The sequence below is a fragment of the Bactrocera tryoni genome, chromosome 3, assembly GCF_016617805.1.
Source record: "Bactrocera tryoni isolate S06 chromosome 3, CSIRO_BtryS06_freeze2, whole genome shotgun sequence".
Classification (NCBI taxonomy): Eukaryota; Metazoa; Arthropoda; class Insecta; order Diptera; family Tephritidae; genus Bactrocera; species Bactrocera tryoni.
Genome location: NC_052501.1, coordinates 14,178,742 through 14,206,653, shown reverse-complemented (window position 1 = coordinate 14,206,653; position 27,912 = coordinate 14,178,742). Strand labels below are relative to the sequence as shown.

The window sequence follows — 27,912 nt, the reverse complement described above, 5'->3', positions numbered from 1 at the left end:
AGAAGCACAGCTTAGATGTTATCTATGTATGTTTATGTAGTTATTACGCTCAGTTGTACCGAGTAGAGTAAGTCTAAAAATGAATTACAGCTATTCACGATCCTAACAACTACTTTCTACTTTTCAAAATAAATTAGTAAACACAAAAAAACGTAATTTTATAGTTAAATATGGAAAATATGTATTTCTTAATGCCTAAAATTTGAGTTAAATAGCAAAATTCAAAACTTATAACAAATAATCTTAAGAACAAAGGAAAAAAATTTATACACATAACTGGGCATCAAATCAAATAGCCTTGCATTATGAAAGCGCCAATTTCAATATTTCCTCGTTAGTGGCTCTTTATTTAGCTGCTATCGTTACATAATTGGTGTGTTTTTGTTGTGCTGTTGATTTAGTATTACTTGCTGTAAATCACACCTGTGCGCGTTCGCTTAAACGTCGACGTTTGGCGCTCACCGCATTTTTCGGTCAGATTCAGCTTTCCAATTGTCGATTGTTGTTATTGCTGGTGTTATTATTGCCACTACCTGTTGCCAATTTATACGCTTCTGTTGTGGATGTTAGAGCCGACGACGTCGTCACCGCCGCAACGCTTGCAGTCGCCTGCACTCCACCACCACCACCAACATTGCTTGGACCGACATTTGCTAGTGTGGCCGTATTAGATGACGTCTGCGACTGTGCCGTGCTATTGCAATGCGTCGTATTCGTTGATGTCGTTGTGGCATGAGTATCCGCTACCGGCGCATTACCACCACTACTACTACCACTGCCACCTGATACACGGCCACCGCCAGCGACGCCACTATTGTTGCCACTAGCAACGTCTGCACAACTGTTCGCATTGCCGCTGAATGTCACTTTATAACGATTGTAAACACGGTATGGCGTACGTTTCACATCATTTTGCGGTATCACCTTGGTTTTCAGCGCCCAGTTGCCACTACTACTACTGCCGCTGTTTGGCACCGTCTTGCCGAGCAGCCAGTCCGTGCATTGCTGTTGCGCCTGTTCGCTAACGTGCTCCGCCAGCCACTTTTGTGTGAAACGTTGAAATAGTTTGTGTTTGCGTTGCGTTACATAAGTGTGTGACTATAAGGTAAAAGTGAAAAGTAAATAAAATGTACACAAACAAAATTATTTAAAATGTGCTCGTAGATTTTGCTTTTTAGCAGCACTCACCAATTTCGCACGCCGCACCGAGTCCCATTTGAACAGTTGTAGATTCTTGTTGATTGCTATTACTTGGCGGCCGAATGCGTTGAATTTGATTTCGTCGCGATCGTTGACGAAGTACTTCTCCGCACCGCTGCCCACCACAATGCTGCCAACACGTTCTGGAGGTCGCTTATTCCAACTCCAGTGTGGTTCGCTGCCAGCTGTCGCCGGGTTATTGCTGCTGCTGGTGCTTTTCACATTGCTGTCTGTGGAGCCACTGGCGCTACCAGTGTCCGACGCTACATTCCCCACTACTGCAACGGAAGCTTTATTTAATGCATTTGTGGTGCCGGTGTTCGTTGTGGCGTTCGCCGATTTTAATTGCTGCAAACGTGTCTGCTGATCAGCGCGCATGCAGGCCAGCCGCTTGTTGCGTTTGAGGAAGCGAGCTTTACATGTCACATGCGCATCCTGTGGATAAAGAGATGGAGGAGTTGAAGAAAATTTGTTTATTTGTCAAATTTTTTGTAATTGATGTATTTGTTGCTTTCATACTATAGTATGCATGCAAATAACTAAAATTGAAGCGATAATGCTTAAAATATATTAAAAGCTAATTGAAAATAAACGAATGCTACAACAAGAATAAATATATAAATGTAAAAATGTATATATTTCGCAAAGTTATAAGAAAAATTAATGAACGCATAATGTTCGCTTCGGACAGTGCCGAATATGGAAATATATATGTAAGTACCAGGTCAAACGAGCTTATTTTTTGCGTTTTTGTTTTTTAACTAACATTCGCAACGGATTTTTAAGAAATTACAGCTATTCACATATAAATATATATTTACATAAAATATAACTGACCCTCAAAAACAAATATGCATACATAGATATAATAAAATTGCCTGGTGAAGTAGAACTAAAACATCATTTAACACATCGATAAATTAAGCTAAAAAAGAGCGATCGTACAAAATTTTTAAAAATTTAAAATTTCGGTTTTCAACTACACACCACACTCTCTAATTAGCTTTTAATAAAAATATGGAATATGGACATTTCTAAAAAAAAAACAACAACAAATCAAAGGGATGCATTTTGAGTTATCCACACAATTGAAAGAAATGTTATAACCAAAAAAATTAAAAAAGCAACAACAAAAGGAGCACACATACACACACTGTATAAAAGAGTTACGGGCATAACAAAAACGTAAACAAAAAATATTTTTTAATGGTGGCAGCCCTCTCCATTTTAAATTACCACCAACATATAATAAAGTATTTGTCAGCTGATTTAATATTGCTGTCGCACATTTTGAACTTACCTTATTGTGGGTCTTTTACTGCCATTGGGTAAAAGAATTAGCAGAGCAGTTGTATAATTTGTGTTTGTTAGTTGGAATTTTATGCGCAGCAAATACCCGCCCGGCAAAAATTTATTGTGAATTGTGGCACAGACCCATACATCGATTAATTAAAGTTTATAGTACCATCACTTTGCGCCACAAATTTTAGTTCATCGGACATTTTTGGCGTTTGCAACGAGTTTACCGCGCCAAATACACACATTAAGTCAAACTCGAGTTTGTGGTGCAACGTAAATGTACTAGTAGAGATTTTTTCTTATAAAAAACAATCGCATATATTTATTATTTATTTGCCAAAAGTTATTTGCTGTTTGGCCTTAGCCACTCACTAACTTTAAAATTACCTACATTTCAAAGCTATTCAACTAGTTTCAGATTGCTTTTGCGTAGTATATTAATCTTTTATACATGTACAGTTATATTTAGTTTGACTTTACAATTAAGTTAACTTAGCATTTATTTATTGATGTATTGATTTGTTTCTTAATTAGATTGTATGCAAAACCGAAATCAAAATTTCTATTTAAAGGATAACAAGTGCCTATTAAAGGAACGCTTGGATCAATTAACTGTTTATTAGTAAGTGATCTAAAATTTGATTTTATGTACATAATTGTGAAAGTATTTACAAGAATTTGTCGTCATGTCAACATAATGAGCACGCACAATTGAATGTACAATGGAGAGGGAATAATTAAATCTTAACGAAATTAAAGCTTGTACAAAACAACAAATCACAACCAAGTGCAAGTCTGCTCAACAAACATGAATTAAAGAAAAAAATAAAATATATTAAAGAAAAAATCGTTGGGTGCTTCGATGTTTCAAAAATTGCAAACAGATAAATTGCAGTCATACAAAATATAAAGAAGCAATGTGAGCATTTCTTATAATATATGTAAAAGTGAATGGAAAGGTCCGTCTTTAGCTTTATGTTAATAGAGTACGTTTACAAAAAAAAAATAAATAAAAATCTATAAACAGAAATCTGTAAGGGAATTTGGACATCAAATTTGAAGAAGAGACTAGTCTTCCACAAAAGCTAGGTTTGGTTTTGTGCGATAGAAAAAAATTAAAGTGGAAAAAATAAAAAAAGTTTCTTGTTTCCGTTTTAGACAGCATTTGTGTTGTCTTTTTTGGTAAATTTACTGCAAATTTACAAATGTGCATTTATGTTCCACGTGTTTGTGAAAAATGTGTAGGATTATAAATATATGCTCATATCTAGGTATGCATCACTTCGTTAGTCATTTATATTTTGCAGTGAATTTTCCTTTTACTTTTTTTTTGCTGATTTTTTGTTTATGCTTTCTCTGCCTTAATGTATTAGTTAAGAAAATGTTAAAATCATTTAATTTACATTATTTATTAGTAATCGTTCATTTTGATCTTTTTTGTTTTTGTATTTGATTTTTTTAAGCCTTGTTGGGGGGTTTGACCTGGTACGAAAAATTGAAAAAAATGAGAAGAAATGCAAAAAAGCATTAATTAGTGATTTTAGGCGACTTATTCGTTTGCATAAGTGAAGAGTGGTGAGTGAAAGTTGTACTTTTAAGGACGAACCATTGCTGAACTAAATTATACCACAAAAAAATAAATAAAACAACCAAAATAACAAACACACAACAGAAGTTTTTACAGCAAAACATTCAAGCAACGCAGCAAAAAAATCAAATTAAATCAAATCAATATTATATATCGTTTATGTACATGTATACAACTGAGCTAACACATAAATAAAAATGTTGCATCGGTGTTAATATTCTATGGTATGGTGATTTCGATGAGGTAAATTCAAGCTTTTTTGTTAAAATCGGACTTGGAAAATCGAAGAGGGCCGTTTATATTAATTTAACGCTATATGGTACTAATAATATTCCTAGATTGTGATAATTTTTCTAATATACTATACTATATGTAGTAACTTACGTAAGTACGACTATCTTGTTATATGTATAAGTTTGTTTACCAAGTGTATGTGCCGATTAAAATTTTAATTTTATTCGTAAATAATTGAAAAAATTTATATTTTTTTCATTTTTTCTTTGCGCTAAGTTCATCAAAACAAACAATTTGTGTACTTTAGGGAGATTGCAAACAAAGGACAGGGCTAAAATAAATTACAATCTCCAATACTTCATTTTATTAAAATTGTAAATTAAAACAAAGACGGAAACATAAAAATAATTCCAATATTTTTTTATATAGCCTTAATGGCAGCAAATAGAGGACGTGATTATGACAATTGGGTCTGTGAAACCCAAACGATCTTAAGTTTTATATGAGGCCGAGAGGTCTCTGCCATAATTTTTAATATAGAACATTTGAGAATACAAAAAGTTGTTACAGTAACAATAAGGGACAATTTGAATTATCGACATATTTTAGTTCTAACAAGTTTCTATCAATATGTTATGCCGTATAACGGAATTTTTTAAGATCATTTTTTTTATTACTACACATACATTCTTGTAAAACGCACTGCATTCTGTAAATATAGTTAAATAGCATTTCATCTCTTTCTTTCTTTCTTTCTCTCTCTGTCTCTTACGTTCATTCAGTGCTCTCCTTCTCACCTCTTCTCAATTTGTTTTACACACAACAAAAAAAAATAAGTTTACACATACATATGTATACAGTTCAGATCTCAAAAATAAGTTTGTATTAACGGTTTGATTTTCTCAAATTATTTGCACTAGCTTCCATAAGGACAGTGTAAGTTTTAATGGAATTCGCATGCTTTACCCTTAGCAACAATTGCTCCCACACAATAATGCAACCAAATACTTATCGAGAAAACTAAACGACAATTGAAGAAATTAAACTTAAAAAACATAATAAAATATAATTTAAATACTAAACGAAAATACTATCTAAAAGTATAAGAGTAGTAAAACACAAATAGTTAACTACTCACCAGTGCGTCATCATCCATGCGCTCAAGCTTAATTTCACCGCCGTTTGCACCTGCTAGACTGCTTGACATGGTCGGCATGCTCATCGCATTAGAGTTACTTGTGTTGCTAACGGCATTAGTATTACTCGCGGTGCCACCCATATTTGTGTTGGACAAATTTGCTGCATTTTGACCGCTAATGCTGTTCGCGGCGGGATTTGCTAAACGATCTACGTATTTACTCCAAGATTTCACTTTATTTAAAGGCTTCTCCGCCTCTTCAACTTCAGTGTCGAGCAGTTCGATCGTTACACGGCAGTCAATTTTGTACTATTGCAAAAATATAGCAAAAAAAATATTTATTAATATATATCAATTGCGCACAACAAATAAAAAAATATATGAAAAGTAATAAGGAAAACTTACAATATATACTTTGAAGCAGTTCTCCTCGTGTAAACTAGCCTCAGCTTTACGCTGGTATGCCAATTCGTTGGCGTAATTCTTTTGCGCATCGCGGCAATAATTGCCTGCACCACCACGTCGTTGCTCATGATGAAACAGTTCAACACACTCAAGTGCACCGCGTTCAGTAACACAATTTTGCAGCTGGCGGACAGCGTTCGAAACCACCTAAAAAACAGAAATCCATTATATATTTCATGGAGAACATGAAGATGAGTATTACAAACCTTGTCGAGCGTAAAGGAGATGTAGGCATGTATGCCAAACATTTCACGCATAGAATCCTCGAATGAATTCGAATCCATATTACCATCAAGTACATTCTTCAGCATTTCCAGAAAAACTGGATAATACTCATCCACATGTGGTTCAGGTTTCGGTTTCAGTCTTAAAGCTGTCGCTGTGCTTTCACGACGATTTGAACGGTGACGTTCTTCTTCGATAGCCAACATTTGCGCTCGTTCGTACATAGTGCACAACCGCTCACATAAAATAGCATGTAGTCGCAAAAATAAATACCAATTGTTGTTGGCAAAGAAAAGTGTGTACGCCTCCTCCTATTGTAATACGTTAATGAAATTATCAGATTATTATCAGACCACAAATTATAAAAAACAAAATATTTAAAATAATGTTGAGAACAAGTTTCTAAAGAGAGAGTGCGTAGAGAATGTGTAAAATGAAAACGATTTTTACCACCAAATATTTGTTAAAGTGAAGAATTAATCGTATAATGCAACGAAAAAATATGGTAATATGTATATTGAATGTGTACTTTTAAATGCATTTGTCTTAGACAAATTACACAAATAACTTTATTTTTATGTTGGCAATACCAATAAACAACGAGTCGAAAAATCGCTATTTGTTACTAGTTAAAAATTTTAATGTTTCATTCTCACTCTATTTTAAGCACATTTTGTTTAAATTTTTATGATGTTCAGAATTCAAGACATTAAACACTTACCAAATGTTTACTGACAGCATGAGGTGGCAGCTGTATGTCCACATCCATATCAGGTGTTTCCTCCTTAATTTCCATCTTTATTGCATCCACAGAATTACAATCGCTAGCATGAGTTGAGGTGGCAGTTGTTGCATTTGTACCCATACTAGTGTCGGCAGCATTGCTATTATTTTTCTCATTTGCATCTTTCATTACACCAGCTTTTAACCCAGTTGGTGTTATTGTGTTAGATGATGATGTGATGCCGGTTGTATCCTTGTGTCCAGATGTATTATCGACCGTAGCAGCGCCGGTCACATTACTATTTCCTTGTGTCTTATTTTCAGACAACACCGTAACTGTTGTGGATATTGTAGAAGATGCTACAGTGCTGTTGGATTTGGTCATTGCTTCGGCTGACGAACGACCTGCACTATTCACATCGTCGACAGCATTAATATTGTTGACTTGGCCCTTAGCCAGCGACGAAGAGTTGGAATCTTTATTGGAGGTGGCTTTTTCACCCGCGCTCAGTGTATTGGACGCAGATGTAGTCCCAGTGTTGTGCTCCGCAACGGCTATTTGACCAGTACTGTTATTACTATTTACAGCTGATGCACTCGATTCACCATTCTTGTGATTTTCCAACAAAATGCTATTATCTGTCGATGAATTTAAAGAATTTTTGTCATGTGAACCAGTGCCATCGGACTTGGAATTGCCTATTACACCACAATTTGTATCGGTGTTCGATGTACTACCACTTGATGTTCTACTCCCTTTGCAGCCACCGCTGCTGGCATGTAACTCACGTTCGCTCCGATTACCTGTTGTATTGCAATCGACATCCATCTTTTCGTTGTCATCTATTAAAAATGGGAATACTTTACAGATAAAAATATGAAGCATGGCAAAGCGTGAAACGAAATTGTGCGTGTCGAGGATGATTTTAGAGCGAGAGGTTGATTAATAGGTGCATATAGCGCGCAAATAGTTAATTTTGTGTGTTACAGGAATATGTAAAAAATGCGATAGGATGAAAAGTTGGTAGTAAGTAAAAAATTCAAAGGTTCAATAACAAAGAAAGTGCAAAAATTTAATTATACATTTAATGTAATTATTAGTGCATGAGAATGTAGAGGTAGATGATAATGGATTGATTGTTAAGAAAAAAGAAAAGAAGAAAAAAAAAAAAACATTTACTAAATTATTTATATCAGGCACAGAAAAAACAAATTCAAATTCAAACTAATTAAAATAAATTAATTAAATGCATAGAATCGTAAGATATTTAATAAGTGTAACATATGTAAATAAATAATTTGTTAGTTAAAAAATTTGAAGGTTATGTATAAAGAAGTTTAATTTAGAAATAAAACAAATTTGTAATTAAATAATATCTAACATTTGAATGAATTTATGTAAAATAAATATATACTAATTTGCATTTGCTAAGCAACTGACTCACCGTCCTCACGTTCATCGTCACTTAATGGTTGACGGGCCGAGAAAAACAGATCGGGCACGAATTGCCGCAATATATGTTTAATTTTAGTCTTTTCCTGCTTTTGTATACCAGTCTGACGCTTTACATGGTGAATTAACAAATTCGCTGCATCATCCAATATTGTCTTATCTTTATATGGCAGCACGAGATGTGGTCCAGTAATAGGTTCACCATTTTCATCATCTTGGTCATGGCGCTAATCGAAACAAGAGAGAACAATTATTTTTATTACTTGAAAATTTTTGTCAAAAAAAAAAGAGTAATTAATGTTAACTCTTTTTTTTTGATTCGCTACATACCTCATCATATAATGTTTCAATTTCATTGAAGAGATTTTTGGAACGCAACGCCTTCATGTCGTTTGGTTTAAAATTGATTGCCTGATGGTCGAGTGATTTTAAGTAATACTTTTCGTTTTGCTCACGCCACAACTTATTGAAGCCCTAATAAAACGTGAAAGTAAAAAAATAAATTAATAATTTGAAATTGAGAGATTCAATAGAATATTTTAGAAGTATCAACCAGAAGATATCAAAACTTACTTTTTGTGCGTCGCGCCACTCCTCTTCCTTTACTTTCAATCGTTTGAGCACTATTGGCACCGCAACCGAGGGATTCTTCTTCAGACCTTGTATTATTTCGCCTGCCTTATCACCATATATCCGGTGTATAGCCCTTTGGTGAATCGTCTGTGAGGTGCCACCTAAGTAATCGTCCAAATAAAATCGGCTCAGATCCTCCGGTGACATGCGTGACATTTTCTTCTGCACACCCTCGAGTACACGAATTGTTGCACTATTAGTCTCGATTACCACATCCAATTCGAAACGTTCATCTTCCGTCCTGTGAATATTCCTTTGATTAGAATTTTGTGGTTTAGATATTTATTTAGTGTTTTTTTGTTTGTTTGTATACAAAAAGTGAATTTTAAATAAATAATTTACGTGTTATGTGTTTTACACGAGGATGAAGAAATGCACTCAAAGACAAACAAAAATGATAAAATGCATTGAAATTTTCAATCTCCCACCTGTAAATGGTTTCCTCGAACTGTGTTTTACGTGAAGTTACAAAAGTTGAATCCTCACTGGCCCAAGTTGGAAATGACACCCATTTGTCATTTAGAACTTCACGACATAACGTTGTACGGCCAGAACATTTCTTCGGTACGATGGACTGTGGCAAGGCGCAATAGGATGCACCTAGTCGTTTGCACGAGGTCAAATCGATATCCTGTGCCAATTCACCGCCTTGATGATTGCCTTGACGATCGTTTATTGCACCTGAATTACTTAGGCTGCCGCTTTGCCGATGTGCGGATTGCATTGGTATTTCTTCCAAGCCGAATATGCCGGTGCCAGTACCGCCGCTACCGCTCGAAGACATTTGCGACACGGGTTGTCCCAAAAATTTAGTAAATCCGCTAAGTAGGTCTGGGAATTTACTTAAGAATGGCGTTACCAAATTCAACAATTCAGTCTTTGACACAATCTCCTGGTTGAATAGCGTTAGACAACGCAAAAAGTTGTCGTATACATCAGGATTTCGTAATGCTTTGCGCACTTTATCGAAGAATGCCGCGTCGGATATGGTGCACTTTCGCGATGCCTCCGAAAACGTGATGTCCTTACAAATCGGCTTGTGCTTTTTAGGCGGCGGTGGTCCACCACCCATACCGCCACTGCCACTACCGCCATCATCGATTGCTGGACGGCGCGTTGCCGATAAATGACCGAGTACTTGGTGCGAATAATTCATATTAATCGACGTGCGATCAATGCCGCTACTACTACTCATTGATGCATTGCCACTGCCGCTTATCGCACCAAATCCGGAATTGTAGCTTGGCGACTTCTTGGAAGAGTGACTGGTAACTCCAGTAACATTGGAGCCTGCTCCGTGTGAATATTTCAGACCCGTAATAGCGTGGTGATTGCTGCGGTGCGTGTCCTTCTCATAGTTGCGCATATTTGAGCCGACATTTAAATCGTGGTGAACACCATCGTGTATTACCTTCAAATGAACGCCGCTACTAGAATGAAGCGTTACGTGATGTGCATAATCTACGTCTCCACCACGGCCTCCAACTGCATTCGCACTGATCACATGATTTTGAGGCTGCTGTTGGGTGTTGTTGTACGATTTGATGCTCACACTCGTATTCACAGCAGATAAGTTTCCTAATACCGTTGCATGCGTACCACCACCAATTTGTGACAAAGTCGCACCACTATTGAGATGTAGCGGCGAGCTAGAAGCTGATGGCATAGCCATATGGTGGCCACTTCCGCCTCCAACGCTTATAGCGCCACTAACACTGTTAGCCATTGGACCCACAGCTATGTTAGAGCTGCAACGCTTGTGGTCGTTATGCGATTTGGACATATATTGTGCACCTTGATGATTCGTGGCGTCCGGAAGAAATTGACCAAATTCCCGCAAGAGGTCCTCATCCTGACCGAATAACTTTGCAACCTGTGTATACACCTCTTGTTCGGTCAATGTCTTCCCTTGATTGGGACTACCTTCTTTAATCACTTTTTGCTCTTTTTGATAAGTGTGAAGAATTTCGAGGAATTTTTTATATTTTTCCGGCTTATTCTGGAAACGATTCTGAAAAGTAAAGAGGAAAAACATTAAATTTTTTCGGTTTTAATTAATATTGTTGTTAATAACTCACTTTAATTTTATTGACATACGATATCGCATGATTGAACTCGACCGGCTGATTCTGTTGGCCTACAGTTTCCCCCATTAGTAATGACTGATGCGCCTGTTGAATGTGATGGAGATTATGGTGTGCATTGCCTCCAGCATTACCGATATTGCCACTACTGACAGTGTTGTTTATTTGTGGATTTAATTCGCCAAGCGCATTAAGTGTGGGTGGACCGCCACCTATACTACTAGTGACTATGGCCGGAGCTATAGGAGGACGCTCGCGGTCTCGTGAAAAATTTTGTGGTAAATGTGCCGCCGCAACTGGTGCCACTGTCACACTCTGAATTTGGGCAACGGAGGACGGCGCAGGCGATACAGAAACTTGAGCATGTTGTTGAACTATTCCCGGTCCACTTGGCGAAGATTGTGAAGCCGGTGACTGTAGTGCATGTATTGTTGTTTGTGACAACGATGCGCCACCGTGTGTCATCAGATTGACAGCCACACTTGCGTTACTGCTGCTGGTACCATGTATTTGTTGTAGTTCTATAGTATTCGAAGTATTACTTGAATTACTCTGATTTGATTTAAGTATTAGAGGTGTTTGGATATTGCCAACACTTCCGGGTATATTAGACATACTACCGTGCAAGCTGTTTGGCGACGCTGATGGCATTGATACAACGGGTACTGAAACGCCTAATTCATCTGAGTGTATTTCGATTTTATAACCGGCTGGCAGGAACATATTAAAGCCGTAAATCAGTTCTGGGTGCCCTTTAAAAAGAGTTGACACCCGTTGAATTACACCAGGTGTATCAATGCAGTGGGATTTGAATTCTTTCATTATATCCAAAAAGTTGTTATAAATTTGTGGCTGATCAGCATATTGGAACTTTACTTGATCCAAGTAATTAAGAGCATCCTCCACTTTAAGTCGTGGAGGACCACCTTGTGGCTGACCAGCTTGTGGAGGGCCTTGCTGTTGGCCCGATGTTGTGGGTAACGGTGGTACCACTGCCAAAGGTTGTGGTGCATTCAGTGCAGTTCCACTGCCTACTGCAATATTTTGAGAAGAGCTGATTGTACGTGTTCGCAGAGAATTTGGCTGCGATGCAGAGTTCTGTACATTAGTACCTGCCCCACCACCACCGGTTACATGAATTTGCACGGGTCCATCTGTAGTTGTTTTTATATTACCACCAACACTGGAAGATACTGATGAAACATTGTAGGCTGAATAAATAAATTAAATAAAAAAAATCACACTTTTTTTAATACCTAATTAAAAAGAATATACAAAATTATACTTATATTTTTAATCTACTTACAAGTTGAAGAATACTGCACAGCTTGTGTGTGGACAGTTCCTGCATTGACAGTCCCCGCGGCTCCGCCACCTGAAGTAACAACTGTTCCTCCAGGTAACTGCGCAGCATTACCACTGGATCCTCCACTATTATCATGACTCGAGGAATTGCCGCTACCGGTACTATTTTCCACCATTCCACCAGAACCTTTCATGTTTGTCGCTGCTGGTGTTGTTGATGGCAAATAAGCAATTGTCTGCGCTCCACCATGTGGCGGTATTAAAATGCGATGATGTGGGATTGAACCACTTGCATTACTTCCAGACAAACCGACACTTAAACTGGTGTTACCATGGCTACCGGGAACAACAGTGCCGATATTAACTGTATTACCGGGATTAGAGGTCCCCACTATGGTCCCGCCAGTTCCTCCACCGCCACTACCACCCACACCTCCAGGACCTGGGCGCGTTCCGTATTGGACTTCATCCACACGCGTACGTTTCATCATTTTGGTTGCAATTGCTGCTTTTTATTTTTATTGTAGTCTATACGATCTTAATGTATTATTTCAATTGTTGTCAACTTTTGAGATATCACTTGAGATGATGATTTCTGTCGAAAACTACCGACGTTTTTTTCTTTTTTAATTATTAATTCCAATAATACTTTGCTTTCTCATCAACTCCAATGGAAATGAATACGATTTTTTTATAATTTAAACGATATTTATATGTTTGCTGCGGCTTTAATTCTATTGGCATACGATGACTGTGTTGCCTTTTCATTGCGCTGTGATCGACCGTCAACTCACAGAAGGCAATTTTGAAATCTGTTTGACAAAACAAGCAGCTTTCTAAATCCTAAATCTGTAAAGGAAACGAAAATAACTTTTTATTAGTTTTACCATTAATATAATATTAAAATAAGTTAAAAATTATGTATACAAAGGTAGAAATGAAGAAAATTTTGTAATTTCCATGGAACTTGGTTTACCCCATAAACATTTTTAACTTTAAATTTCATTAACTCACATTTACTGGGTATTATTATTCTAAAAATCGGGGAAACTTTAGTATACCATCCCACGATTTCAGGGTTAAAAGTGGTATGGTTGGATAGTGCTGATGCTCCAGATTAAGAATATATATAATTATTGCCGCCGCAAAGTTATAGTTTTTGAGATATTTGCATTTAAAGTTGAAAATTTTGCAAATTTAATTTTGCAATTTCTCGACTTATGGTTAGTTTTTCTTCCGTATTATGCACTTTTTATACACTTACAATTCACTACAATATTTCTACATATTTATTTTTTATTAATATTTTAGATATTTGCTTAAAATAAGCATTTTATATTTTACATAAATATTACTACACGCACAATAACAATAAGTGTTCCGTGTGTCAAATAATAAGTATTGCCATATCTACACATTTATCAAACGAATAAAAAATAGGTTTAAATGCAAATATCTCGAAAACTATAAGTTTGCGGCGGCAATAATTATATATATTCTTAATCTGGAGCATCAGCACTATCCAACCATACCACTTATAACCCTGAAATCGTGGGATGGTATACTAAAGCCGACCCTAAAAATCTTCTTTGAAATACTTTGGTGTTGTTGTTTAAGCGACAGAAATAATTTTGAGAAATGTTGCCGAACTTACATTACTTAGTCGTATATAAAAAAATATTGATATACAATTTTACAGCATATCGAAAGTTAAATATTTTTTTTCACATTTTTAGTAATGAAAAATATTTCATAACACTAAATAATATGAAATATCTTTTACATTTTTGCATATTTGTAGGTATACATTGCAATTCTATATAAAAGAAAATCAACCACTCTCGCAAGTTGGCACAAAATAGTTCAAAATGCACACTACGTTATATGCATACATATAACACAAAATGTACTCGTAAAGAGCGTCACTATGGAGGGAGTAGAAAAAAAAGGTAGGCAAAATAGCAAACCATTGGAGCTCAACGAGAAAATACCAGGCCCATTCCCCACACACACAAACTTCACCTTGTTCACCATAATATCGTTCGCCCAAATCCATCGTCATCAGTCTGACCTGCTCGTATGCGTGCACTTGCTTGCGAATAATATAGGTATGTGCATATGGCATTCAAAACAAAAAAAAAATCAAATATATATAAATATAAATGTACATAAATATACGAACTTGTGTGACGTGCAATAATATGAGATAGTAAACGTTTTTATATACATATAGTATATTAATATTTATACACATTTACAATATATAGTTTGGAAAATCCAGAATTGAAATGTATTTAAATGATTTAAGAGTTCAGTCAATTGCAATATTGACATGAGAACCCAATTCCGTATAACATAGTTCATAAGCAATACTGTTTTGATTGATGATTTTCAAAATTATATACAAACAAAAAAGCATGTCAAATTTATATCCCCCAATCTCTTTAGAAAAATCGAAGGCAACCAGACACAAATTTTCAGTAATATGTACATACATATTTCAGTGTCAGAACGTTCTTCTCTTTGATTCTTGGTAATCAAAATTGTATCCTCACAGCTGCATATTGTAAAAAAACATCTTGACATTAAACTTTTGTAATATTTAACATTTTTCTTAAATTCTATCATAGATAATGATTTAAATGCATATTTCACTCCGATTATTTTAGTTATTTATTCAAATTATAATATTTGCGGCCCGGTAATATTTTTTATTATATTAGTAGGCATGTCAACTTTTATTTACATTGACGCCTGTATCAACATACTATATGTATGTATATTGTATATTGCATCGCTGGCGAAATTTTCGTTTGTACAATTGGTAAGAAAGATGTGCCCAAATATCATGGTGAGAAGTAAACACATCAATTCAGATATTTGCATACTCAAGAAAAACTATCAAAAGTGCATCACAAGCATTAAATAATTTTTGAAAAATAAAAATATCACACTTTTAATCGATTAAACATTGTCTGAGTATTCGAATATTTTATTATTGTAAACTGTACTAGCAAAGATAAGGAAAATACAAACACTTCGTCGCTTTTGCTGATTATGCGCTCGTATATAACAAGAGAAAGCGACGAACCGAGCCATACAAACGCAACAAACACGTTTGTTAAAGTGAAACAACTTCAGTGAGCGATACTAGTTTTGACATCATCATACGAATGAGTGTAAAAGAGAAATAAAATGACACAATCCTTGAAAATGAGATTGCTTGTGTGCAAGTAGTTTGAGTACCTTGTTTTTGTTATTGTTTTGAATGGGTCAGCAGCAGTGACGACGACGACAACGGTGGCTGTCTGACTGGCTGATTACCGACGGTAGTCAAAGTGGAATATTTGAATGCGATTTCAAGACTTGCTTGGAGAAGAAAGGAAATTGGTGGCGAATGGGGTGGTGAAGCTGCATACAAATATGAGGTATGCGCCCGCGAATACCGCGTCATTGTACTATACTGGGTGAAGCATACTAGATATATACACTGCACATCCAAACAAAAGCTCCTCATATAGCAGTACCTAAATGAACTGAAAATGGCCACTAGTCGTATCTCTTGAGGCGGGATAAAGTGGGCATGCATAGGGTTTCCCTCCATTTTTGCGGGTATCTTATCTTCGATATGTAAGTATAATATAATTTGCATTCCTAGCTACAATTAATTATAAAGGTACATAGTATACCTATAAGTTGTAAGAAAGCTATATATGTCGAGTGAACATATACATAATACTGAATGTGCACATTAATTAACATGTAATTTTATTGTGATCTTGTTTTTTGTTACCCTAAGGAGGTTTAGGTTAATAAAGATTATTTGCGTTTTTCGTACTTTTATTGAATATTTTCATCAATTCAATTTTCCCGTCTCTATTAATAAATTTGCAAATAACCATAAATAAACAACAATGGGAAACGGAATTACAATAAAAGCAAAGGAGTAAAATAAAAGTAAACTTTCAAGTCGTTCTCAGCATTCTCGTTGTCTATATTTTATTTCTATTTTGTTTTTTTTTATTTTTAATTTTCACTAAAAGGCGTACGACTACTGAACACCCGAATATGTCCGAACACAACAAAACGATTTGCTATTGTTGCCACTTACAGTTTTCCGTTGAACCCCAACATTCTTTTAAACCTACAAACGTTATTCAAATCATTTCGAACATCATATTTGTTCTTAAGTGCATTTTAACTGTATATGTAAAATACTTTTTTTTTTTATAATTAAAGGAAATTTAACTTTCAAAATTCTTCCTAGTTTTGTAATATGGCAACGGCCCTGTCCGTCCTGTTTATATACGTTTGAGTGTATATGTATCTACACGAAAAAATTAAGCCCCAACACAGCAATTCGCCGTTGACTTTATCGTCGTTGCCAGTCATACGTTTTTGTCAGAAAGGCAAATGTTCATATATATATATCTATATATGTATATATATATATATATATAACCACTCACTCACTCACTCACTGTATACATATTTATGTATGAATTTGAACTCTATACACATATATTGTAGAATGTGTATGTGTATGCTGAATATTCACGAGCGCGCGTGTATACATATATGAACGACGACAGCGGAGGTGAAATAGAGGAACAAAACGACGTATATAAACCAATTGAATTGACCTAACCTAAAAATTTATGTATTTTTTCTTTCAACTTTGCAGCTAATAAACTTTAGAAAATATTACTTCTCTCAGGTTATTCCAACACAATTAATATTTTTTAGTTCTTCATATGCAATGAAGTACCTAGAACTGAACCAAATCTCGTTTATATGAAAAATTACACTTACATCAGCACCGTCACCAAACCCAAAGCAACCAATTTTATGTTGGCCTTTGTTTTATATCTCCGTTCAATTATTGAATACAGATTTTTTCTTATAAAATTCAATTTCTTTACAGTTTTACATTTCACTTGCTTTCTTTATAATATAATTACTCGCGCCTCAATTTTACTCCGCTATTTTATTTAATGTTTCACTTGGCAAATAAATCACTTTCAACACTTTCTCAATTTTTAGCACATCATTTTAATGCTTTCAACACCATTATTTACTAATTTTTAATTTTGGATATTTTTCACAATTGAATTCCCTTTTTAATAATTTCTTTCTCAATGAATTTCTACAGATATTCACAAAAATTTGACGAGTAAATGTTTTGCTACATCTTACCGCCGCCGCAAACATTTTCGATTAAATACCACGGCAAATACAAAGTGTTCGAAAGACTGCCTGCGAAGCAAGACGAGGCTCGTCGTGTTTGACGAACGGGCTTTCAAGTGTTACCACACAAAAATATTTGTATCGTAAATATATATAATTGTTAGCATTGCTATTACTAAACATTGATATTATTACTTTCATATTTATTACTTTTTTACGGCCTTAATCTTGTTATAATTAATTTTCAATAAAATTAAAAATATTTATTATCTTCTATAAGTAGCCCATGTACAAAAAAAATACACTTTTCCGTTTTCTGCTCTATTTTATCAACCGGTTATATATTCTTTACTGTCATCCCTGATTTTAAAAAGCAGCAAATAACTGTCAAAAATGGTCATAGATTTTTTACGGCGTATACCTAAATAAAAGCGGCGTCAACGCTGAGATTTCAAAAATTAATAAATTTATGTAATTTTTCTTAAAAATTTCTTGACACGCAATGCTTAATGCTTGTACAAATGAATGAGAAATTAATTATTTTTGCATTTTAAATCTTTTGTACTAATTTTAGAATTTAAGTCAGAATTTGAAGTAAAGTTGCTGCTCTATTTAGGGATGCCGGGCACTTTTATTTAGGTATGCCAGGGACAGCATAAAAATTATATCCATCATACAATTTTGCATTCGTCAATAAACTTTATTTTTTTTTAATTATATAGTCTGAATTATATTTAAACGGAACAAGGTGTATTCGCAATTATATGACAATTTAACCTACAAAAAATTTTATTTAGCTCATCAACAATAACAATAAACTTAAAGTATTTAAAAAAGTTTTTTAATAAATAATAACATGCCAAAAGATAGTTGAAGGCATGAAATAATACTGAAAAAAATAAAATATAGTTTATATAATTAGACATACCAAAAATTATATGAGAAATCTTCTGGTTGTGTATAACAATATTTTGAACAAATTAAAATCCGGCAACACTGAATATGATTCCCTAAACATAGCATATTTGTGCATAAATTTTGTAACATCCAATTGTGTTAACGAAGTGCTGGAGGGAATACTTACATCGTTCAGGTAAAAAAGTGCAAACTTTAGATTTTAATATTAGTAATAACCAAAAAATTTTAAAAAAGTTACACGGAAGTTGACAAATTTCAGAATATTTAGTCACATGTGGACGAGACTTGCGAGGAGATTGTGCATAACTCGTGGCATGTCATCGTTTGTGCCGTTTTCAGTCAACAGATTCCACATACACAAAACCTTTTAATTTCACAGTCGAATATTTCAGAAGTAACCACCATTGGTTTTACGTTCTCTTCCCTTTAATTTTACTCATATTCAACATATGTGCATATAAATGATTTGGTGGAGTCACAAACCTAGTAGTGCTTTGAATACTCGATATGTGACTAGTATAGTTACAAATAGATTTGGTGTTGCTGGTGTTGAATAGGATGACCACGAAACGACGCGTGAAATTAATAGGAATAATCATTGCCTCCTCAAAGGTTTTCATTGCCCTGGCGGATGTGCCGACTTTTTAACGCTCGTTGTAATAGTCTTCAACAATTTTCTACAAGTTGATCAGTCCGCAGTCATGAACTCAACAATTTTACTAAATTCTTATATGCACGTGAACATATTGGTATGAGTTTTACCGAGAGTATCTGTGTGTATTTCTGGATTTTGTTTGCTAGTCACTCAATTTATACTGTTCGTGCTCATCTGTTAGGTGAGCGCACTAACGTATCACTTACGTAAGGTGAAAGATGGCGATACAATATGCAATATGTCTGAAAGAGTTAACACGATTTTACGAGCGAAAACAAGTAAATGTGAATTATAAATACCACTAAAAATGTATCTTTTAAATAAAAAAAAATGCGGTCGTTGCAAATTTAGTGCTTCTATCAACTGAAAAAGATTACTGGAGAAGCAACACAGTTGAACGATTCAGTTCATATGAATCGTTTATTAACAACTTTTGAAAAGTAGAACAATTTATTTTATCCGCACTTAAGGTTTGTATTATTTTAAAAATTTTGATATTTTTATACAAATAATACAAAATACATTTTCAGCTCACAATCGTCTAATACAAATGTAACTACATTTACCATCGTGGGAGTAAAAAAACTACATATTTCAAAAGAACGTGAAATACTTAAAATTGCTGTTCACATGGTCGGAAAATATATACACAGCATGCTTCAAAAGTTGTAATTTGTGAGACTCTCTATCGCAAACATCTTCTAGGCAGATTAATTGAAACTAATCAATCGAAGATTAACTTGATTACTATCGTTGCGCTGCCTGGAATTACACCATGCTAAGAATACACTTATTCGGTTAAAAACGTTGAGTAAACCCAATTAGGTATTAAATCCACGACAGCCGGTTCTACGCACCGGAATTGACTCGGATTTTATCCGTCCAAGGGCTGTTTTTTCGGCGATCTAACCCCGTTTGGATCGGTAAAAAAAGGTATTAAATCAATAATTATCTGTAAATTAATGACACATTTAAATGTATCTCAAAAACTCTTTTACTTCTAGGGCGAAACTATGGCGACCACACCATAAATAAATCACATAAAATATAAGTAGATATGTTTTATATGAAAAGTCACATATATAAGGCTTCTATTTAAGATTTTGAGAATTAAAAATACATATAATATATATATATTAACTAAAGATTTATGGCAATAAACGTTTGAAATTATAGAATTTTCATATGTAGATCTATGTATATCGAAATTTCGGATAGACATAGCAACATAATGACAAATAATTAACTTCAATTCATATATTTTTGTAGAAGTTTTTTTATAAAATCGGTTGTATTAAATTTTAGGTAGGATTGTACTCCATACAAATTTTTACCGAGTATGTATTATAAATATCTTAATCAAGCTAAATGTGAAATTCACAAATTTCTAGAAACACTAAGTTAAGGATAATAATAAATTTTTGAAATAATGTTCTCGAAGACTGTGGCTTCTTAATGATCTCAGCTGTAGAATCAAAAATAAGCTTTTAATAGGCGCCATATGGTCAAAAGAAAATTACTGTAACAGTAATATTGCTAAACACTCACGAATATATTATCGTTTAATTCGTATATAACTTATTGCACTTTTTAACGTATGTATTTTGGCGTCTTAAAGTAAAATCAAAAAATACCGGTGATAAGACTGAATAATGTAATTCCACATGTTTGCCCTGACTTCGTAGCCAACAACAAATGTGCAAAAACAAAGCAACAAGCAAGGAGGCCATGACGAATTTTTGGTTAGAATTTATTTAGTTGTATTTGTAAAAGCAAAACAAAAATATTAACTTAACCTTAAAACCTGTTAAACTAGTTAATTGGTAGGATGTTCTGCCTACGAGTTGAATCTTGAAGCGCCAATGCCTGAATTCAATAATGGACTAAACATGCACCACTTCACAAAAGTTTATGCACATATATTTGATTAATAATAATTATTTATTGACTTTAGTAAGTATTTTGAAATATATGCATATGCATAAAAATATTTCAAAAGGCATCTAATACTTTGTAAAACTTTAATGTAAAGTCCGACATGCAATATAAAATTTCCATTCTGCTTTTACTCCACAAGAATATCAACTTTTAATATTGAATTTTACAAATATTTATTAAATACCACTTACCCACTAATTAAATGTGCCGTATATGTAGACTAAACTTTATATTAGTTAGATTTTAAACACTTTTTCGTTGCACCTACGTGCTTTCGTAATTAAAATTTTCTTTTGTAGGATCGATAATGTTTTCCTGTGCCGCGTATTCAATTTGTTTTTTGCAACCCATCTCATCACTGATTTCTTGCAGTCTTAAATATACGCACAAAGATACAATAAGATGTTTTAAATGCGTTATATATTTTAATTTTCCCTTAAATAATTTCTTTAGTTATAATGAAGTCGCCTTTCTTTATCACTTTTTTGCTTATTCACTTTTACAATTAGCAGTGAAGAGTAAAGAAAAACTAAGGAAATACATATATATAAATGACTTTCTAGTGTTTTTTCCATTTGGATTTCTTCTTCTACAAACTGTGCGTAAATTTCTGAGAATTTAGCTCCGATATTCAGGATTCATGAATTCCATCTCCTATAAAAATTGTCAAAATCGTCTACTCAACCCTTAAACTCTTTCTACTGCTTACGTATTGCTCTTTTTTTACATAAAAGCAAATTTTTCAATGTTTGGCGTATAATGTTTTTTCTGCACCTCTTATAGCTTTTTCATTATTTAAATGAAATAAATTTGGAATTTTTTTCACTATTTCACAAACTGGCACACATAAATTTTTAGCACCGACCGTTCATGTACGTACGGTTTGCAGCTGAAGAACTTTACAATATGGCGCGCACAGTGTTGTGCGAATGCATGGCCGCCGAGCAATTCGCTAAAAAGTAGCGTGTTAGCCCAGAGTTGCAATTATAGAATATTCCTCAAAATATAAAATTTCAAACAATTATCAAATTTAGAACTTACAATTCTAATAATTATTACACAAAATTCCTTCATATATTCAGATTCTATACTAATTTTGTATAGAAAATAAATTAGCACAACAGATAAGTTATTTACATATTTATTCTGCTGACTAGTTAATGTGTAATTAAAAAAAATGTGTATAATTACCTACGCGTTTAGTATAGGTAACATCTCTTTTAGAAATATTGCGATTGTTCATCCAAATATATATTTCCGAGATTTGTTTTAAATTTGCATTTGATTTTTAATTTTCTCTCAATTTTCCTCTCGTTCTTTTCAAACACAACACCAATAAACCGAAAACACATATTATGTATTTCCATTTGACACTAACTGCAAGACAACTCCAAATGCTGCTTGATGCTAAAACTTTTCAATAAAATTGCGCAAACGCCAAGTAGGGGAGAGGTGATTTTTACAATTAATGAAATTTTGAATAAACCAGAGTACAGAATGAACCTATTTGAATGACTTTTCTTGATCTGACAATTTATTGAAAGTTTAAGTACTTTTATGTCCCAGCCAACTTTATTGCTAAACATAATTCCACCGGAAACAAAGTGGAACTTCAAGTACTTACAAAATATTAAGATTTTTAAAGCAGAAAAGAATCTTCTAGAGCTTAAGGTTGAGAATTGGCCAACGACGTTGATGCTTTTTAACTTTCACAATGCCGTCTTATCAGTATTTCACTGAACGTACCGAGTAGGTAGTGCTATGAAAAAGCGATAACTAGCCAATAAAAAGGGCAGACGTGGAATATTTTGAACCTGTTGTTGATATGCGGCTTTTTGAGAAAATTTAGTAATACTTTTCGCTAGTTTTCTTTCTATTGGCATATTATTTTTATAAGTCCTCGAAACGGACGGAGAAGATTTCGGCATAATAAAAGCAAGTGTGATAAAATTTTAACAAAATGATTGCTAAGACACTAATAAAAGTAGTATGTTTGTTGGTACTATTGTCAATAGCAGAAGGATTCACTTCGCAGGAGGTGAAATGTCATGGTATTTTTTTGCTATAAAATAATTAAATTTCGAAATAATAATAATTTTTATTTAAAAGTTTGCAAGGCGACGGTACAAGAATTGGAGAATGCTATTTCTAAGGAAGATCCAAATAAGACAGTTGACGTCAGTGGATTTCGACTTGATGCCAGAGGAAATTCTATAAGTAAATCCGTTAAACTAGTTAAATCAGAGATGTATCTGACCGAGTTGATGGAAAAGATTTGTAAGTGATGTTGCGTTTTTTCGATATTAATAAACTTATTTAGAGAAATGAAATATTAACAAGATTTATCAAATCTGATTGCAGGTGATAAGATGGAGGACTATGTTAAAGCTACATACAAAAGCAATGGCAAGTTCACACTTCTTAAGATGATTGTCGATGGGAAGATGAATCCGGAATCATCACTTGTGGACTTTGTCCAAGACGGTGATTTAAATAAAAGTCTTGGCCACTATGTAAATTTTTGTCGTTGAATTACAGAACATTTAATTATTTCAATTTTATTTAGTGTTTGGAGATACTCGACGATCATGAAGAAATCATCATAAAAGCCTTGCAAGCTCCAACACTTAGCGACGAACTGGACACTCAAATTTGCGGAGCTCAGGCGAAATACTGCCCTTACAGTCCCATTCAAGAAGAGTATGACTTTGATGAAAAGGATGAATTATGATAACGATGAATTAAGTTGAATTTACTAGTTAAATTTTGTTTTTTTAATACAACATATTTATTTTATAAAAACACGTTGTGTTCTTCAATCATAAACTATAATTAACATTATGTTAATATTATTTCAACATTATTTGCCTTTCACCATTGACCACATTACTACAAGCCAAGGAGCGCCCAAGCCAATGCCAAAAAATAGTGTCATAATCATAGTTATTTTGAATTTTCCTGCATTCAAGTTTATTGGAAGATTCTTTGAAAAAATGTGAAGAATTAATTTTGTAGTTTTCAGTCAAAGTTTATACATACTTCGCCCGGACAACCAGGTCTGCCATGTCCACCTTGACGTGCCATTGTGGTTGAAAACTGACGTATTCTATTTGTAAGCATAACCAATCGACCAGTCATCTTTGTATATTTGATTATGTTCAATCAAAAGTTTATCCAATTTACTCTGCAATGTTTGTAATATTTATATAGGTTCATGAAAGTTTTTTTGTCGATGACAGTTTTTAACAATTATGTCAATGTATACTTTCTTTTAACTTTGAAACTTTTTCTTTGAAGCTAGGTGGCATTAATACAATTTTATTCAAATATCTACAGTCCCCCATAAGATTTATTCCTACAAAATTTTTATGGATTAAAGTGAACAAGTACACTACTCATAGGGGAAAAATATCTAACACTTACAAATTAACACTTACCGATCCAAACGGGGTTAGATCGCCGAAAGAACAGCCCTTGGTCGGATGAAATCCGAGTCAATTCCGGTGCGTAGAACCGGCTGTCGTGGGAATTGGGAAAAATATCTCTTACCTATCGCCTAAAAAACAGTTATTTTTTTCTGTTCTATCTACCGACTCATATTCACCATCCGTTTATTGTATTTTTACTTTAAATTCAACAGTTTTAATATTGTTCCGTTTATTTAGAGCAGTACGTGTTACGAGCATTTGCTTGCAAAATAATAATTAAAAAATTGAAGGCTTTTGGGTATGACATTTGTTTTATTGGTGAAAATTGTTTCACTTTTATCTTAATCATACATAACACACTTTTAAATAGTTGGTCATAGCCTTTAAAAGTTTTCCATCAAATTTGCTTATAAAGTTGGAACTATAAGAGAAAAATATCATTAAAATCAGCACTGTTTAAAAAATATGGCAAACGTAATTTTATCGTAATATCACTAACCTTAAATTTTACTTCTTTAGCAGCTGGTGTCTGACGACTAAGAACGGAGCAGCCAATCCGGAACCAAAGAAAAGTATAAAATAAGCAGTCAACTTGTAGCGATTATTCAGACCGAAAGGCAAGTTCTGCGAAGCAAAATATCAATATAAAAATTAGATATTATGTTAACTTATGTAACAATGTGGCTATTGAAAGGGTTGTTATTTCCTCAAAGAATTACTGTACCTCGCCGGGAATACCGCCATGGCTGTGGTGTCTGACCAAACTCTGGGTGATATTACGAGCCAAAAGACCTGTGCGACCCAACATTTTAATTTTAATTTGGAATAAAATTGAATTTCTTCAAATAATGGATATGACTGCTGATCCCAACTTGACGTTAAGAACTTCACAAATACAGAAACGAATCTGACAAAAAGAAACGTCAAAATTCTCCAGAGTTGCAATTGATGAGTATGGCGAATTCAGTAAATTTCCATTTTCAAAAAAAAAAATTTTTATTAATTGATAATGTTTACAAAGTATTTTATTGGAATTAAGAAACTCTTTATAAATACAAATATAATATAAGTTTAGAAAAACATGTTAAATATTAATGGAGTGAATCTCCATGCTTGCAATTATATATCGATCTACGATCGAGAAATTAACAGCTGTTTTGTTATCAATTCTATAGCGTGTGATGTAACTTTATCTGTACAATTCCATATTGTTGGTCATTAGATTTTGATAGTCTAGTGATCGTTTTATTTTTGTATTGTTATTAGCTTAAATTATTTTTTTTAATTAGCGTTCAATCATGTTTAAGTTAGTGAAATTTTGTAGAAGTCCCTTAACACTACAAATACCTCGTTACACAGCCCGACTTTTGCATGTTGGCGATGCTGATGTTTTGTCAAGCTCAATTGATAAGAATTCTGCTGAGTTTAAGGTTTAATAAAACGCGAATAATATATATATTATGTACTCAACAATAAACAATTGCAGGAAAATGTTGTGGAAATGACTACTTTGATAAACCAGCTAAATGACATCACTCAGCAGGTTCTGACTGGTGGTGGAACTACAGCAATCGAACGCCACACTTCTCGAGGCAAACTTTTGCCCAGAGAACGCATCAATTTGTTACTAGACAAAGGTTCATCGTTCCTTGAATTAAGCACTTTGGCGGGATATGAATTGTATGGGAAAGATATTGTAAATTCAGGCGGTATTGTTACTGGCGTAGGTAGAATATGTGGGTACGTATTAGTAAAAGAGCATACTAATTCAATGAATACTTAAAAAATGTACAATTATTACAGAACTGAGTGCGTTGTTGTTGCTAATGATGCTACGGTTAAAGGAGGTACATACTATCCAATTACTGTGAAGAAGCATTTACGTGCCCAGGAGGTTGCTCAAGAAAATCGTCTGCCATGTGTCTACTTAGTGGATTCTGGTGGGGCTAACTTACCACGTCAGGCAGAAGTTTTTCCAGACAAGCTACATTTTGGACGCATTTTTTATAACCAAGCTAATATGTCGGCATTAGGTATACCTCAGATTGCAGTCGTGATGGGAAGTTGTACGGCCGGAGGCGCTTACGTACCGGCCATGGCCGATGAAAGCATTATTGTTAAAAGACAAGGTACCATATTTTTAGCTGGCCCTCCTTTAGTGAAAGCTGCTACAGGTGAAGAAGTATCAGCTGAAGACTTGGGTGGCGCTGATTTGCACTGTAAAACTTCTGGTGTAACCGATCACTATGCAGTGGATGATGAACATGCACTTTATTTAGCTAGGCAGGTTGTTCGAAATTTAAACTTGCCCTCAACAAATAGCTACAACGAAAAATTGTTTTATTCAAGCCAAATGGCGAATCGAACAGTTAATGCTAAAGACCTAGAAGTGATCGAAGAGCCAAAATATGACCAAAATGAATTATATGGAATTGTGGGCACAACATTGACCAAAAGTTTTGATGTACGTGAGGTCATAGCGCGAATAGTGGATGGCAGTCGTTTTACAGAATTCAAAAAATTGTATGGCGAGACATTAGTCTGTGGTTTTGCGAAACTTTACGGTCATACAGTTGGAATAATTGGAAACAATGGTGTACTATTTTCGGAAAGTGCTCTAAAAGGCGCACATTTTATTCAGTTATGCGCTCAGCGGAACATACCGTTAGTGTTTTTACAGAATATTACTGGTAAGATAAATTCCAAAAAGTGATAACTTTTATATCAATGTATTTTTATGGACAATTTTTGGAAAGGTTTTATGGTTGGTCGCGATGCTGAGGCCAATGGAATTGCAAAGAATGGTGCCAAAATGGTGACGGCTGTAGCTTGTGCAAATGTGCCTAAATTAACAGTTATTATCGGAGGATCTTATGGTGCTGGAAACTACGGAATGTGTGGTCGGGCGTATTCACCACGTTTTCTCTACATGTGGCCAAATTCCCGAATTTCTGTAATGGGTGGCACTCAGGCAGCCAATGTTCTGGCACAAATAACGGCAGATCAACGTAAACGTGCTGGTAAAGACTTTACCGAGGAAGAGGCCAACAAGTTGAAGGCACCTATCATCGAGACATTTGAAAAGGAGGGTTCACCTTATTATAGTACTGCACGTTTATGGGATGACGGCATCATTGATCCAGCGAATACACGCCAAGTGCTAGGCTTAAGTTTAAAAGCATCTTTGAATAACGCTGGCCAATCTACTCGGTTTGGTGTATTCCGCATGTAAAATATGAAGTGGATATGTGGACGCTTCTTGCATTTATTTTTAGATACAACTGTGAAATTGTTGCATTTATTAGAGTTAAGATAAATTTTTTTAAACAATTTTTGTGAGTTTACAGGTAACTTAATGTAAAATCATTATATCGATTGAATATACATACATATTTGCAAATAATATACATGACAAATAGTACTTAAAATTTGTTTAAAA

At 34.3% G+C, this 27,912-nt stretch overlaps 4 protein-coding genes and 1 long non-coding RNA gene across 13 annotated transcripts; 3 read left to right on the top strand and 2 right to left on the bottom strand.

Annotated features, from left to right (window-relative positions):
• Nucleotides 1–237: 237 nt before the first annotated feature.
• LOC120771434 (paired amphipathic helix protein Sin3a) lies at nt 238–21,936 on the bottom strand. Of its 8 annotated transcripts, none has more exons than XM_040099431.1 (14): nt 21,731–21,936; nt 21,237–21,418; nt 12,349–13,196; nt 11,037–12,253; nt 9,387–10,969; nt 8,899–9,211; nt 8,656–8,799; nt 8,318–8,552; nt 6,871–7,733; nt 6,131–6,460; nt 5,865–6,071; nt 5,460–5,768; nt 1,189–1,635; nt 238–1,098 (listed from the first exon to the last, which is right to left on the bottom strand). In XM_040099431.1, exons 3-14 carry the CDS (start codon nt 12,836–12,838, stop codon nt 481–483), a joined length of 6,756 nt encoding a protein of 2,251 aa, XP_039955365.1. In that variant the 5' UTR covers nt 12,839–13,196; nt 21,237–21,418; nt 21,731–21,936; the 3' UTR covers nt 238–480. The 8 variants fall into 8 exon arrangements, with proteins under 8 accessions (XP_039955365.1, XP_039955366.1, XP_039955367.1 ...); XM_040099432.1 differs by having other exon boundaries at nt 21,755–21,936; XM_040099433.1 differs by having other exon boundaries at nt 21,820–21,936.
• Nucleotides 18,546–20,291, top strand: LOC120771436. 2 transcript variants are annotated; one of them, XR_005704967.1, is made up of 4 exons: nt 18,546–18,627; nt 18,712–19,577; nt 19,638–20,040; nt 20,112–20,291. It is a non-coding gene; the product is annotated as an uncharacterized LOC120771436 (long non-coding RNA). The 2 variants fall into 2 exon arrangements; XR_005704966.1 differs by having other exon boundaries at nt 18,570–18,627; nt 18,687–19,577.
• An 879-nt stretch (nt 21,937–22,815) lies between the features above and the next one.
• LOC120770028 (protein seele) lies at nt 22,816–23,849 on the top strand. Its single transcript, XM_040097139.1, has 4 exons — nt 22,816–23,096; nt 23,155–23,322; nt 23,407–23,558; nt 23,612–23,849. Exons 1-4 carry the CDS (start codon nt 23,006–23,008, stop codon nt 23,774–23,776), a joined length of 576 nt encoding a protein of 191 aa, XP_039953073.1. The 5' UTR covers nt 22,816–23,005; the 3' UTR covers nt 23,777–23,849.
• A 916-nt stretch (nt 23,850–24,765) lies between these two features.
• LOC120770031 (cytochrome c oxidase subunit 7C, mitochondrial-like) lies at nt 24,766–25,373 on the bottom strand. Its single transcript, XM_040097141.1, has 3 exons — nt 25,198–25,373; nt 24,973–25,097; nt 24,766–24,894 (listed from the first exon to the last, which is right to left on the bottom strand). Exons 1-2 carry the CDS (start codon nt 25,279–25,281, stop codon nt 24,981–24,983), a joined length of 201 nt encoding a protein of 66 aa, XP_039953075.1. The 5' UTR covers nt 25,282–25,373; the 3' UTR covers nt 24,766–24,894; nt 24,973–24,980.
• A 376-nt stretch (nt 25,374–25,749) lies between these two features.
• Nucleotides 25,750–27,898, top strand: LOC120770025 (probable methylcrotonoyl-CoA carboxylase beta chain, mitochondrial). Its single transcript, XM_040097125.1, has 4 exons — nt 25,750–25,903; nt 25,960–26,213; nt 26,277–27,163; nt 27,230–27,898. The coding sequence occupies exons 1-4, from the start codon at nt 25,772–25,774 to the stop codon at nt 27,703–27,705; spliced, it is 1,749 nt and encodes a 582-aa protein (XP_039953059.1). The 5' UTR covers nt 25,750–25,771; the 3' UTR covers nt 27,706–27,898.
• Nucleotides 27,899–27,912: the final 14 nt, after the last annotated feature.